This window comes from Bos mutus, chromosome 21 (genome assembly GCF_027580195.1).
Source record: "Bos mutus isolate GX-2022 chromosome 21, NWIPB_WYAK_1.1, whole genome shotgun sequence".
NCBI classification, from domain to species: domain Eukaryota; kingdom Metazoa; phylum Chordata; class Mammalia; order Artiodactyla; family Bovidae; genus Bos; species Bos mutus.
In genome coordinates this window covers 68338247-68351094 of record NC_091637.1, presented here as the reverse complement: position 1 = coordinate 68351094, position 12848 = coordinate 68338247, and the positions used below count along the sequence as shown (strand labels likewise).

At 61.1% G+C, this 12848-nt stretch overlaps 1 protein-coding gene across 2 annotated transcripts; it reads right to left on the bottom strand.

Moving 5' to 3' along the window:
- Positions 1 to 3074: 3074 nt before the first annotated feature.
- On the bottom strand, positions 3075 to 9906 carry CLBA1 (clathrin binding box of aftiphilin containing 1). Of its 2 annotated transcripts, XM_070358094.1 has the most exons (6): positions 9052 to 9142; positions 7973 to 8700; positions 6685 to 6830; positions 5103 to 5232; positions 4633 to 4737; positions 3075 to 3807 (listed from the first exon to the last, which is right to left on the bottom strand). In XM_070358094.1, exons 2-6 carry the CDS (start codon positions 8486 to 8488, stop codon positions 3643 to 3645), a joined length of 1062 nt encoding a protein of 353 aa, XP_070214195.1. In that variant the 5' UTR covers positions 8489 to 8700; positions 9052 to 9142; the 3' UTR covers positions 3075 to 3642. The 2 variants fall into 2 exon arrangements, with proteins under 2 accessions (XP_070214195.1, XP_005911094.2); XM_005911032.3 differs by having other exon boundaries at positions 7973 to 9906.
- Positions 9907 to 12848: the final 2942 nt, after the last annotated feature.

Here is a 12848-nt window from a genome sequence, read left to right as displayed (position 1 = left end):
CACCCCACTCCAGTGCTCTTGTCTGGAAAATCCCATGGACGGAGGAGCCTGGTAGGCTGCAGGCCATGGGGTCACTAAGAGTCAGACACAACTGAGCGACTTCACTTTCACTTTTCACTTTCCTGAATTGGAGAAGGAAATGGCAACCCACCCAAGTGTTCTTGTCTGGAGAATCCCAGGGACGGGGGAGCCTGGTGGGCTGCCGTCTATGGGGTCGCACAGAGTCAGACACGACTGAAGCGACTTGGCAGCAGCAGCAAGACTAGGGAGGGGGAGGGGGAAGCTTTAAGTTCCCATGTGCACGCGGTCACCTGTTTGTAAACTCTGTGAAAAAGGCGTGTTGGCTGCAGTCCTAAGGCTTCTGCCTTCACCCCACCACCTCGGGACCCACTCCCCCCAGGCCAGGCTGGCTCTGGGCTCCAGATAAGGAAACTGGGTTTTCAGGGAGAGGTTTCCAGTGCGTGTTTGCAGCTGCATCTGATCACAGCTGAGCTCCGCCAGCTCCTCGACAGGAAGGACGTGGAATTCACCTGCTTTTGCCCAGGTGCCCAAGGTCCAGGGAGTGCATGCGAGGGGCAGTGGGGTTCTGTGGATGGAGTGTGGATGCGGTGGCCAGCTGTGGAGGGGAGATTCTGGAGGGGCCCAGCCCTGAGGGTGGTTCACACGTCTTGACCAATGGCTAGTCTAACGTTGAAAGAAGCTTCTGAACCGTCCATTGTAAGCACACACTGTCCTCTTTAAGGACAGTAAGTGGTACGAGACTGTCATCACATGAGAAGGTGACTCAGAACTTCACAGGGAACGCAGGGTGAAGCGTTGAGGCGTGTCAGGCAGTGATTAGTCTCAGCTCCTTTCCTTTTCTTGTGTGTGAATTTCACAGCGAGTGCTGATTTCCTTGCCTCCCGCAGCTTTTGATGCTGTGTTTCATTGTCATCTGGTTTTGGAATAAACGTTCTCGCGTTGCATCCTGGCTGCTGCTGCCCCACAACGTGGCTGGCCCCCAGGCTGGCAGACTCCAGCGCTGGGTCCTCGGGCAGCTCTCGGCCTCTGTCTGTGGGGTCACTGCGCACTGCACACTGTCTCCAGCATCAAGGAAGCCAGGCTCCTCACACGCCAGCCGAGGTCTCTGCAGGGCTGTGTGCGAACCCAGCTCCGTGAGGCTGATGGAGACTTGGCAGAAACCCCAGAGTGCTGGTCAGAGCAGTCTTCTCAATTTTACAGTCTTCCCGCCTGGGCTGGAGGCGGCGTCCAGGCCTGCCCCCCACTGGGGCTGCTTGGCCCTGGGCTCACTGGTCCCGCGTGGAGCTGGAAGTCCCTTCACTTGCCGCTGGGGTGACGAGAGTGGCTGTGGGCCTCTTCCACTGCCTAGGTATTCTTTATAATCTCAACCCTTTTTATTTCTATTTTCAAATTTGGGGAAAGAAATGGAAACCCGATCCAGTATTCTTGCCTGGAAAATTCCATGGACGGAGGAGTCTGGTGGGCTACATACAGTCCATGGGGTCACAAAGAGTCAGACGCGACTGAGTGAGTAACACTTCCCCTTTCATTTTTAAAGTCTTTATAGCGGCTTTATTTAAGCCCTGGTTTGGTAGCTGGTTGGGCTTGTTCTGGTCCAGGTGAGGGTGCTGGCCGCCCACACCCTGACCTCCGAGTCGGGTGGCCAGGCGGCACTTCCCCGTGAGCCTGCCAGTCTCTCCCAGCTCAGGAAGCCCCCTCCTCACGCAGCGGACATGAGGGTGCAGAATCAGGGCCGGACTGGACGTCCAATTAGACGGCGAGTGAGGGGGGCCCAGGCTCTGGTGAAGGAGCAGAGCGGGGTGGGGGTGGGGGAAAGTTCAGAGTTGGGACACCGGTGAGGAGCTGCCTGAGCCCTGGCTGGACCCTGGGCCAGTGGGGCAGGGAGGGCCGCTGTTGGAACGGGAACGCGACAGTATCTGAGTTTCAGTCTGGGTGGGAGGCAGGAGGCAGATGGGCCCCTTAGGATGAAGTGATCTGACACATGCCCTGCGGGTGGGAACACCAAGAGGAGGCGGGGCCCCACCCCGACCACATGCTGCTTATGCTCTCGTCAAGGAGACCTCCCCAACCATGGGCAGAAAAGGCTCCTTGGAGGCCAAAGGGGAGTCAGGTCAAGGATGTTCTACCCAGACGCCCTACTCAGCCACACACCTTGGCTGAGATGTGTGCGCGCACACGGGAGGATCCCGAGATACAGGGGAAGTGGGCTGGGAGCCAGGCACGCCAAGGTGACTGGCCGAAGGAAGAAACGCCCACAGGAGTGACGAGCTGCCACAGGGCGACCCAGGGGCCGTCCCTCTGAGCTGCCTGCGCCTGCCTGTGCACGTCCGGCACTCTTGCCTCTCAGTAGGTGCTGCACTGCTTCCATCTTCGTGGGAACTCTCTCCTGTAGAGCCGGGGGCTGGGCCCCTTGTTACTGACCGCCGTCTAGTGACCAGGATCTGTGCTCTCACCAGCGGGACCCAGCCTCCGTCTCTGGGAGCCCAGGCCACGGACACCAAGATTAGAGGGGGGCGCAGGATGGCGGCACATGTTAGGTCGTCAAGTCTTTAACCAAAGGTCGGGATGAGATGGTAGAGCCCAGGCCATCTCTGCTGGCGGGGCCCTGGGAGACCCCACGGAGACAGTCCCCTCCCTGTGACGGAAGCAGCATGGCAGAAAGCTGTTTCCAGATTCCCACCTTCCGGCTGGAAAGGAGAGGCAGATTTCTTAAACACACTGAATCAGTCACCCCTAAATAAGGCAGATGGTCTGTGGAGTGGCTGAGGGCGCTGGGGTGCGGGTGACCCCCCCCATCTCCCGTGTGATATGTGACAAGTGACAGCTGCTGGTCACTGTGTCCCCGCTGGGCCTCTGTTGGGGTCTGACACCCACGTCCATGGAGCTGGCGTCTGAGGCCGTCCCAGCTATGGTCTCCCCGCCTCGAGAGTGACGGTGGGGGAACACCGACGCGGGGGTCCCTGTGCCTGTGGGCCCCACTGGCCTTTGCTCCCCAAGGGCAGGCAGGGCTGCTGCTCAGGGTCCAGCATGGGTCCTCACAGAGCTGGCGATTTAGCAAGAACACAGCTTGTCCGGGCTGTTTGATTTAATAAAATTTTACAAAGGTCAGTGCCGCCTGCTGGGCTCTTTCATCGGAGGGATCTCTTCCTTAGCTGATGACAGGCCGCCCGCCCACTGGCAGGCAGGTGTGGCTGCTGCAGGGAGCACGCTTGGTCCGGGTAAGTGGCACCCCCACCCCCGCCGCGCGCCCAGCCGCGTGGACACCCGGGCGGGGGGCCAGTGCAGGACCTTCCGAGGGCCCTGACGGCTGCTCCCAGTGACAGTCCCAGCCACATGCCAGGCCAGCCTGGGGTCCCGGGCAGCGTGGTTCAGGCACAGGGCCTGGGGTCTCACAGGTGCCCCCAGAGCCACCTTCTTTTTCCCCCACCAGGCTGGGGGCGGTGCTCCTGGGGACCCGGGCGCACTCTTCCTGGCGGCTGGCCCTGCTGAGGGACGCACCTCCTCATCAGAGTGTCCGCCCTGATGTGGACCACCTCCACAAAACAGTTCTGGTTTCCAGTACCAAACCAGACTGGGAGGAAATGGTAGAATCCCGCATCAAGACACAAAAGCTCTCCCACTTTAGTAAATGTCACTATTAAACAATGTCAGTTTTAGGTTACGAGGACTGAAAATCTTCTTTTTCCTTGGAATTGTGATGTACTGCCCATTTCCATGTATGGGGGTCTTCAGGAAGAGGCTGTAGGTGATCAGGCTGCCCTGTCCACCAGTCGGTGTCCCCGAGAGCTGCCAAGAGAGGAGGCACCAGTCAGGGCGAGCACGCGTGCCCCCCGGGACACCCCGGCCGCTGGCGCCTGGCCAGCTCGTCTTGTGGCTCTCCCACGCACTGTCAACACGAAGGAGCTCTGGACGAAGCCACAGCCTCTCCCCGAGGGGACGGGCCGGGACGGCGCCCGAGGGCAGCTCTGGCCTGGCCAGGTTGGCCTCCTGGTCTTCCTCCTGCCCAGCCGCGGCCTCTGGACATTCCTGTCAGGCCACCGCTGTGCTCCAATCCCCATTGGGGCTGCCACGGGAGAGGGGCTGCTGGGGACACTTAGGTCTTGCTGCTCTAAGACAGCCCAGCCACGTGCCTCTGGAAGGTTCCACCTCCTGCCCTGTGATGGTTCTGCAGAGCAGAGGGCTGGCCCACGGGCTGGACTGCCCCGCCCTGCTCTGCCTGTGGGCTCACTCCATGCCCTCCTCCCCAGCTCCACTCAGGCCCCTCCCCACATGACCCCCTCTCACCCACTATGTGTCAGGCCTTGTCCTTGGGGATGGAATGCCCAGCACGCGGTGGGGGTCGGGGGGTGGACAGGCCCTTCCGGGTGGAGCTCAGGGCTCTGGAGGAGATCAGCTGGCTGGTCAGGGCATCCCCTGCCCCAACGCCTGCTCCAAGGGTGGTGGGCAGAAACCCCGTTCCTGGATAGGCTTTTCTGTGCGAGGGGCTGCGGGATGGAGCCCCTTCTTCCGCCTGGGCCCCACCGTGCTGTGGGGAGGACCTGCCGCCCTGACCCCGCAGCGCCCCCGGACTCTCAGAGCCACAGGTGAAGCAGTGAAGTGACTCACGCTCACCTTGGTCTGGATCAGGGCTCTGCAGCGCTGCAGGTGGAAGCCAAGCTCTTCGGGCTCATGGAGGCCGGGCTCCCCCAGAGTGCGGCCAGGGCTCCCCGAGAGGCTCTGAGAAAGCAAACCAGAGTCAGCCAGAGGGACAGAAGGTTAGAGGGTCTTCTCCTCCCGGCTTCCCTTTCCAGCTGGGCCTCGGGCACATCTCCCTGTAAAATGGCAACGTGGCTTCGATCTGGGCTCTGTGGGGGTCCGCCCTTTGTGAACCCCGGCCCAGCGGTCCCCCGCCCCCAAGCCCCGCAGGCTCCTCCCAAGGAGCCACACTGGCCAGGCGGCCCGAGGAGGCTGTGCCCAGCCGCCAGTGCACCCACCCCCTCCCCAGCCCCACACGGGCCCTGTGGTGCGCTGCATAGCATGGCTGGCAAAGACGTGCGGTGCTGCCGGCCTCCGGGAGCCCCTCTCTACCCAGGTCAGCGCACCTTCTGAGCGGCATCTACTCCGAGAACAGGAAGGAAGTTTTCCCGGCTGCGGGACTCGCTCCAGATGCATCGGGAGATCGTCGTGGTCCCGGTGTTGTGAAGAGCCCTCCAGAGTTTTCTAGATTCAGAACTGCAAAAGAGCTGCCTTAATTACAGGGCAGCCTGCAAGGCCTTCAGCAGGGAGGCACAGAGGCATCTGGCCCTCCAGCCTTCTGAAAGCATAGCCCCGGCTGCTGTTTCTTTGTTCATTTGCTCAAGCGTCTACTCGCCCAACACCGCTCCCTCCTGCCAGCTTTGTCTCCACAGAGCTCAGCCCTGGCCTGAATGACCGATTTCACCACCGTGTGTCTCCTCCTAGGGCAGAAGCTCCAGGGTGCTAGATATACTCTGCCGTCTTGCTCCCTGACGATCTCAGGTGCCTGGAACCATGCCAGGTGCCAGAGAGATGCCCACAGACTGAGAAGCAGATGCCAGAGTGTGTGCTGGAGCCCCACCTGGTGGACTGGCCCGGCCCCCAGAAGCGAGGGCCTCTGGGAGCTAGGGCCTCTGGGAGCGAGGGTGTGGCCGGTCCCCAAACAGCTCCAGGGTGACAGACATGCCCAGTGCTGAAGTGTGCCCTGGGCGCACTTCAGCCCTCGTCCCCGGGACCTCTGCTGGTGGGGGAGAGTGCCCGGCGCAGGCTGGCTCAGACCTCTGCCAGGGCCCCGGAGGGCCTGCCCGCCACCCTGTCTGCAGTGCCAGCCTGTGAGGCGGGCTTAGGTCCCAGAGGAGCCGGCTCCCAGACACCTCTACTGCCCTCTGGGGCCTGGGCCCACCTCACCGTTCACTTGAGCTAGTATGGGTTTCCACTACAGCCGTCTGACGAAATGGCCGTCGGCAGACAAGTGCCTCTGTGACCTGTGTTCCCAGGGACTTGGCCCTGGGGGTGGCAGCCCTGCGGTGGACTGAGCACCTCTCTAGGACCTGGGGGGTCACTTGCTCCCGTCCCCCAGGAACCCCTGGGGGTGGCAGCCCTGCGGTGGACTGAGCACCTCTCTAGGACCTGGGGGGTCACTTGCTCCCGTCCCCCAGGAACCCCTGGGGGTGGCAGCCCTGCGGTGGACTGAGCACCTCTCTAGGACCTGGGGGATCACTTGCTCCCGCCCCCCAGGAACCCCTGGGGGTGGCAGCCCTGCGGTGGACTGAGCACCTCTCTAGGACCTGGGGGGTCACTTGCTCCCGTCCCCCAGGAACCCCTGGGGGTGGCAGCCCTGCGGTGGACTGAGCACCTCTCTAGGACCTGGGGGATCACTTGCTCCCGTCCCCCAGGAACCCCTGAGCCCGCCACACTGGCCCGCTGGGCCCTCCGGAACCCGCAGTGCTCCCACCCAGACCCACTCTGCTCCGGACTGGCTGGAGGGGCCCTGAGGCGGGGCTGGACAGGGCTCTTTAGAGGAGGCCGCCCTGCGACCCTGTGACCTCAGGCGGCAGGAACTCGGGAGGGTCAGTGCTCTCCACAGAGGCAGAAGCAGAAGACCCGACGACCCCAGGACCACCAGCTCAGCCACCGGACGACACGCGAGCGCCGGTTTAAGTTCATTACCACAGTTTCTGCGCGGATTCAAGGCCAGAGCTTTCTTCATTCCTTGCTTCTAAGAAGTGGTCTAAGGTGGAGATACCCTCGGTGGCCTGTGGGACTGGTACTTCTTGAAAAGCAGACCTGAAAACATCCTCACAGCTAACAACAAGCTGAAAAAGAAGAAAAACACAACAAAGTTAGGAGACATATACACATGTCACCTCATTCTAAATATATAATTGTGGCACAAGTGAAATTTGTAAATGATCATGTATCGTTGCCGCTACTGAAACATGACATGTTTGTTCCTAAAAGTCGCTGCACTGAGTCGTGCTGCGGAGACTGGGGTGTGTGGGAGAGTGTGATCACGGCACAACAGTCATAAACTTCATCAGTGACACATGGGAAGAAGACAGGCACCCAGTGGAAATGTGAGTGCTGTTCCACACGTGTGAATTGGTTGAGAAATCCGTCCCAACTGCAGTAAAAATGGCACTTCCCGGAAGAGAGGTTTGTGGGTTGTGACAAGTGTGAAGTCCTGGAAGGTGAGTTGTCTGAGGTCAGGGGGGTTGGGATGGGTGTGGCAGACCGAGGTGGCTGGGAGAGGTGGGCATGTGTGTGGTGTGTATTCACGTGGGCCTCGGTTCAGCACGTGTGGTTTTCTGCATTTACCCTGTGTTTCCGGCAAAGTTCACATTACGCTCAAATTGTTCCCCAATACAGTAACTGCATTGGAAGACAGTCCTGTCTTCAAAACAAGCGTTGGAGCAGAGCTAACTGAATGTGGAGTTGATCTCATCAGAGGTCCAGGGAAACACTGCCGGGCTTAGAAAGCAAATGGTCCACCCTAGAACCAGCGGACCTTTTCCTCTCCTCCCTTCTCTGTTTCGCTTTTGGTGTTAGGGGCAGACCACGAGGGACGAGAAGGCAGAGAGAGAGGAGGGTGAGAGGCAGTCACAGTGAAGGGAAACGCTGGTGGTCAGGGCAGGACGGGAGGGACGAGGGGCGCGTGCTGGGCTGTCCAGGCCGCCTCCAGCGCCCCATCACTAACACACACTGACATGTGATCTGGCAAGGTTTTCTAAGTAAGGAGGTTACGGACTCAAACAAAATGCTCTTCCCCCACATGCCCAGAACTGGGCCCAGGAAAACATAGCCCAGCTGATGGAGAGTGGGCAGACGGGAAGGTGGAGGGGACAGAGAGCAGGAGGGGCCAGGATGAAGGCCCAGAGACAAGCGGACCCCTCCCTGACCAGCCCACCACAGGGTAGGAGACACTTCCTGTGCAACATGGCCAAGACTTTAGAAATACCTCAGAAGCGGCGATGGCGCCGGTTCCTGTCACTCCACCCTGGTGAGGCTGGCTAGAACCATGCTCCTTTTGGGCAGAAGCGGTTCTCCACGGCTGAGAGGCTGCGGGCCTCTCCTGGAGCTCAAAAGACTGACAGAATTGTTCAGAGCTGGCTGAGGATTCTTGAAAGACTTCAAACTCCCCCCAGGCGCCGCTGTGTTCCCCTGGGTCTGGACCCCTGGCGGTGCTGGTAGACAAGCCCTCGCAGCTGCCCCCAGAGGTCCTGGCTTCCCCGGCCGGCGGGGGAAGGGCGCAGCGGAGCCTCGCCCACTCCACAGCGTCACCACTCTGCCTCCCAGGGGCACCGCTGTCTTTAGAAACCTGGCGGAGGGAAACCCCGCCTCCTTGCTCTGGGAGGTCACTCAGAAAGGCGCAGAGAGGGAGCCCCTGGCCAGCTGCGCCCCCCAGCTCCCGCTGGTCTTGCATGTTGGTGCCCCGGGCCCGCACAGACGCGATGGGAAGACGCTCAGGAGACATCCATACTGCTGCGCGGGAGCAGCCCCGAGTGGACAGCGCCGGAGGGGGTCACCTGCTCGCCCACGGCCCAGCAGCTGCCCACGGCTTCTTCAGGAGTACAGATGGCCTGGTGTGAGTCCACTGTCGGTGTGGAAGGGACACAGACTGCCTGGTCACCCAGGAGAAGTGACCGGAGCCGCTGCCCGCTTTCTTCCTCCGCGCGCCTGGGCGACCTGTCCAGCACAGGGGCGTGTTCTAGAGACCAGACAGGTCCTGGGGGTCAGCACAGCCTTGCAGGGTGGGCGAACTGCGGGGTCCTGCCTCGGTCGCCGTGGGCAAGGGTCTCCGAGGCCCAGTCCGGCAGAGGAGGGGAGAGTCGGGGCGCCCGCGGGAGGGCAGTGCCGAGGAAGCCCCGAGAGTTGGGCCGGGGGCTCGGGTAGTTTCCTCTCCGGGGCCGGGGGAGAGGGGGGCGGAGATCCGAGGCGGCCGCTGAGGACCCCGATAGGGCCTGGCCTAGGGCTCCTGAGGGTCGGACTCAGGGCGCGCTGGGGCCCCGGCGGCTATCGGCCCCGGCCTGCACCCACCTCGGCTGCCTAGCCGTCTCCTCCAGCCGGCGCAGCAGGAATGCCGGGTGTCCCTAGGCCGGCGCCGGCCCGTTGCCCGGCAACGACGCGCGCCAGTCCCACTTCCGGCGTCTGCTGCCCTGACGTCAGCGCGCCGGCGCCGCGAGGGGCGTGGCAACTCCAGGCTCAGCCCCCTGTGTCGGCCGAGCCTCTTGGGCGGTGGAGCGGGCCGGGCCTGGGTGGGCGCTGTCACTTTGCGCCCCTAGGCCGCCGCGTGAAGGGGCTCTCCTTTTGTTAGATGCGCCCCTCGCTCAACCGCCCCCTTGCAGCGCGCCCTGCGCGGCCGGGAGGAGCAGGCTCCCGCTGCCCTCACCAGCAGTCCTCCCAAGCAGGCTGCCCGCTGCTGCCCCTCGCTCTGCGGCCCCGCCGCAACGGGCGTGTCTAGCTGTGTGATGCCCAATCCGAACCCCAGGGTCCCATGGAGTGCCCTGATTCTCAGCGTGGTCACCAGCCGGCCCCAAGGCAGAGCAGGGCCAGCCTGGGCCATGGGCCATCAGACCCTCCTGCAGCCGCCGGCCCAAGAGCAAGGTGGGCATTGACGGCCAGCCTCACCCTCCTGCCAACTCCCCTCCCAGTCATTCTGGGCCTTTCTCCATCTTACCCAGTCTCATGAAGTCAGCCTTCCGCAGACTCGACCATCATGCCCCCGCGGAAGCCCTGATCCACGCCGGGTCTCCCGGTCTACTTCCATGCTCGGATTTCTGCACCCTGTGACCTAGGGACCTGCCTGGGCCCTGACCCACGCCGGGTCTCCCGGTCTACTTCCATGCTCGGATTTCCCCACCCTGTGACCTAGGGACCTGCCTGGGCCCTGACCCACGCCGGGTCTCCTGGTCTACTTCCATGCTCGGATTTCCCTACCCTGTGACCTAGGGACCTGCCTGGGCCCTGACCCACGCCGGGTCTCCCGGTCTACTTCCATGCTCGGATTTCCCCACCCTGTGACCTAGGGACCTGCCTGGGCCCTGACCCACGCCGGGTCTCCCGGTCTACTTCCATGCTCGGATTTCCCCACCCTGTGACCTAGGGGTCTGCTTGGGCCCTGACCCACGCCGGGTCTCCCGGTCTACTTCCATGCTCGGATTTCCCCACCCTGTGACCTAGGGGTCTGCCTGGGCCCTGACCACTTTGCATCAATCACTCGTTCTCTCCCTGGTCCTCAGCCAAGCTACAGAAAATTTCAATTTTAAAAGTGACTAGACGAGATCATTTTCTGAACCCTGGACCTTGACTATCTGCCCCTCCCCTGCCTCCTGTGGGGCACGGTGGCCAGAGATGCAGTATTGGAGTGATGCAGGCAGACTGCCCAGTGCTGGGCAGTCACCGGGGTGACCTGCAGGAAGGTGACCAGACACCAGCCCTCTCCTGCCCCGACAGCACCCAGGGCTAACTGTCCCCTGTAGTCCACCCACTGCTTGGACCCCCTCATCCACTGTCCATGCCATCTGCACAGTCCAGGAGCTGGAAAGGGGTAGGAGAAGTGTCCCCCCATCAGGTAAGGAAGCTGATGCTCAGGCACAAAAGCCCGAGTAGGAAGTTTTGTTGGAGTGGAACCAGCTCTTCTGACCCTCAGCAATTCCCCATGTGAAGAGTGAGGATGACCCTGTGACCCTCAGGGGACAGAAGGGGATGACCCAGGCATGACACAGAGCCAAGGGTAGGTTGTCCTACATTATGTGGTGTGGTAGGTGAATAATGCCTCCAGGAGGAGCCCCTCCTGATCCCCAGAACCTGTGAATATGACCCCTTACAAAGCAGAAGGAACTTTTGTTCTTTAGTTGCTAAGTCGTGTCTGACTCTTTGCAACCCCGTGGACTGTTGCCCGCCAGGCTCCTCTGCCTATGGGATTTCCCCAGGCAAGAACACTGGGGTGGGTTGCCATTTCCTTCTCCAGTGGATCTTCCCGACCCAGGGATTGAACCCAAGTCTCCTGCATTGGCAGGTAGGTTCCTGACCACTGAGTCACCAGGGAAGCCCCAGAAGGAATTTTACAGACATGATTATGTTAGACCTCTTGTGTTGGGGAGATGGTCCTAGGTTACAGCGTTGTAATGGACAAGGGTCCTTACAAGAGGGAGGGAGGAGGGTCAGAGTCTGAAAGAGAAGGTGGCAAGATGGAAGCAAAGATCAGAGTGATGCAGGGCTATGAACCAAGGAATGCAGATGGCCTTTGGAGCTGAAAAAAGCCAGGACATGGATCTGCCCCAGAACAGACCTCTAGAAGGAATACAAGTCTGCTGACACTTGGAACTGTAAGCAATAAATGAGAGTTGGTGTAAGCCACTAGAATTGATGCTTTTGAACTGTGGTGTTGGAGAAGACTCTTGAGAGTTCCTTGGACTGCAAGGAGATCCAACCAGTCCATCCTAAAGGAGAGCAGTCCTGGGTGTTCATTGGAAGGACTGATGTTGAAGCTGAAACTCCAGTACTTTGGCCAGCTCTTTGGCGAAGAGCTGACTCATTTGAAAAGACCCTGATGCTGGGAGGGCAGGAGGAGAAGGGGACAACAGAGGATGAGATGGCTGGATGGCATCACTGACTCGATGGACATGGGTTTGGGTGAACTCCAGGAATTGGTGATGGACAGGGAGGCCTGGTGTGCTGCGGTTCATGGGGTCGCAAAGAGTCGGACATGACTGAGCAACTGACCTGAACTGAAATAAACTGCATGTGTGTGTATTTGTTACAGCAGCCATAGGAAGCTAATACACCTGGCTGACCCCTGGCTACCCTGCTCAGGAGGTGCTGTGTTGGGGGAGCCAAAACTCAGAGAGGCAGCAGGCGTGACCTTGACATTGGTGCCTGGCGCTGGATGCAGGAATGGGTGGGGGAAGCCCAAGTAGCTGACAGGTGGCCCCCGACTCCTCAGGCCAGCATCTGGGGCTCTGGGCACGACCTGGGACAGGAGCTGAGGGCCAGCCCTCCAGGTGAGCAGACAGGGCAGGGCAGGCAGCTGTTGAAGTTTAAATGGCTTCATATGGAGGAAACTGGTCAGAGGGGCCAGGTCCCCACGAAAGTGGGAGTAATGGGGACGCAAGCCAGGACGCCCCACGGTGCTGTGGAGGCCGGGTGCAGCGTGCAGGAGAAAGCCCACATGGGCTCCTGGGTCTGTCCCTGAGCCCCAGCCCTGTTGAATGGTGCAGACTAGGGTGGGGGGAGCTTCTCTTCTCCCATTGCCCAGCCAAGCCTCCCCTGACCCAGCCTCAGGAAGAAGGGCCTCTACTCTGCCTGGAGCCCCAGAGGATCCTAGCATCTCTGAGCATCACCTGATGAGCCATGGGGAAGGGTCTCTTGCTTCAGGAAGCACCCTGAGTCCTTGGGGTGAGTCGAGGAGGACACCCCTCCCCAGGCCTGGAGCAGGCACTCAGCCTGCAGTGAGAGGCCTGGAGCCCTCCCCAGCCTCCTCTGTGCGAGGACTGGGTGGGAGGGCAGATGGCAGCGGAGGAAGTCCCAGGGCTCACACCATGCAGTTATGCCCCTCCAGTTGGGCTAGGGCAGGGACACCAGCCAAGCTATTTTTGATTATGCTGCTGCAGCGGCTGCAAGGAGGCATCAATCATTGATGCTCTGGACATCAATGCCTGCCTGCCTGGAGAGGCATGAAAGCAGCCAGCCAGGCGGGTGGGGCAGGCTGCGGGCTCTGCTGAGGGCCTGGGACCTAGGGGGCTCTAGCCCTGGCTCCTCACCCTTGGCCCCCACATGCACTGTCTCGCCAGCCCCAGTGCCTTGAGACCCAGTCTGAGACCCCTGACCGGTGG

Bases quoted from the DNA above. Each gene is read 5' to 3' on its own strand.
- CLBA1 (XM_005911032.3), bottom strand. From the start codon at position 8,488: ATGTCTCCTGAGCGTCTTCCCATCGCGTCTGTGCGGGCCCGGGGCACC. The intron at 4,738-5,102 runs GTGCGCTGACCT...TTGCTTTCTCAG, and splicing joins GAGTAGATGCCGCTCAGAAG to AGCCTCTCGGGGAGCCCTGG. The intron at 3,808-4,632 runs GTGAGCGTGAGT...CTCTCTTGGCAG, and splicing joins GAGCCCTGATCCAGACCAAG to CTCTCGGGGACACCGACTGG.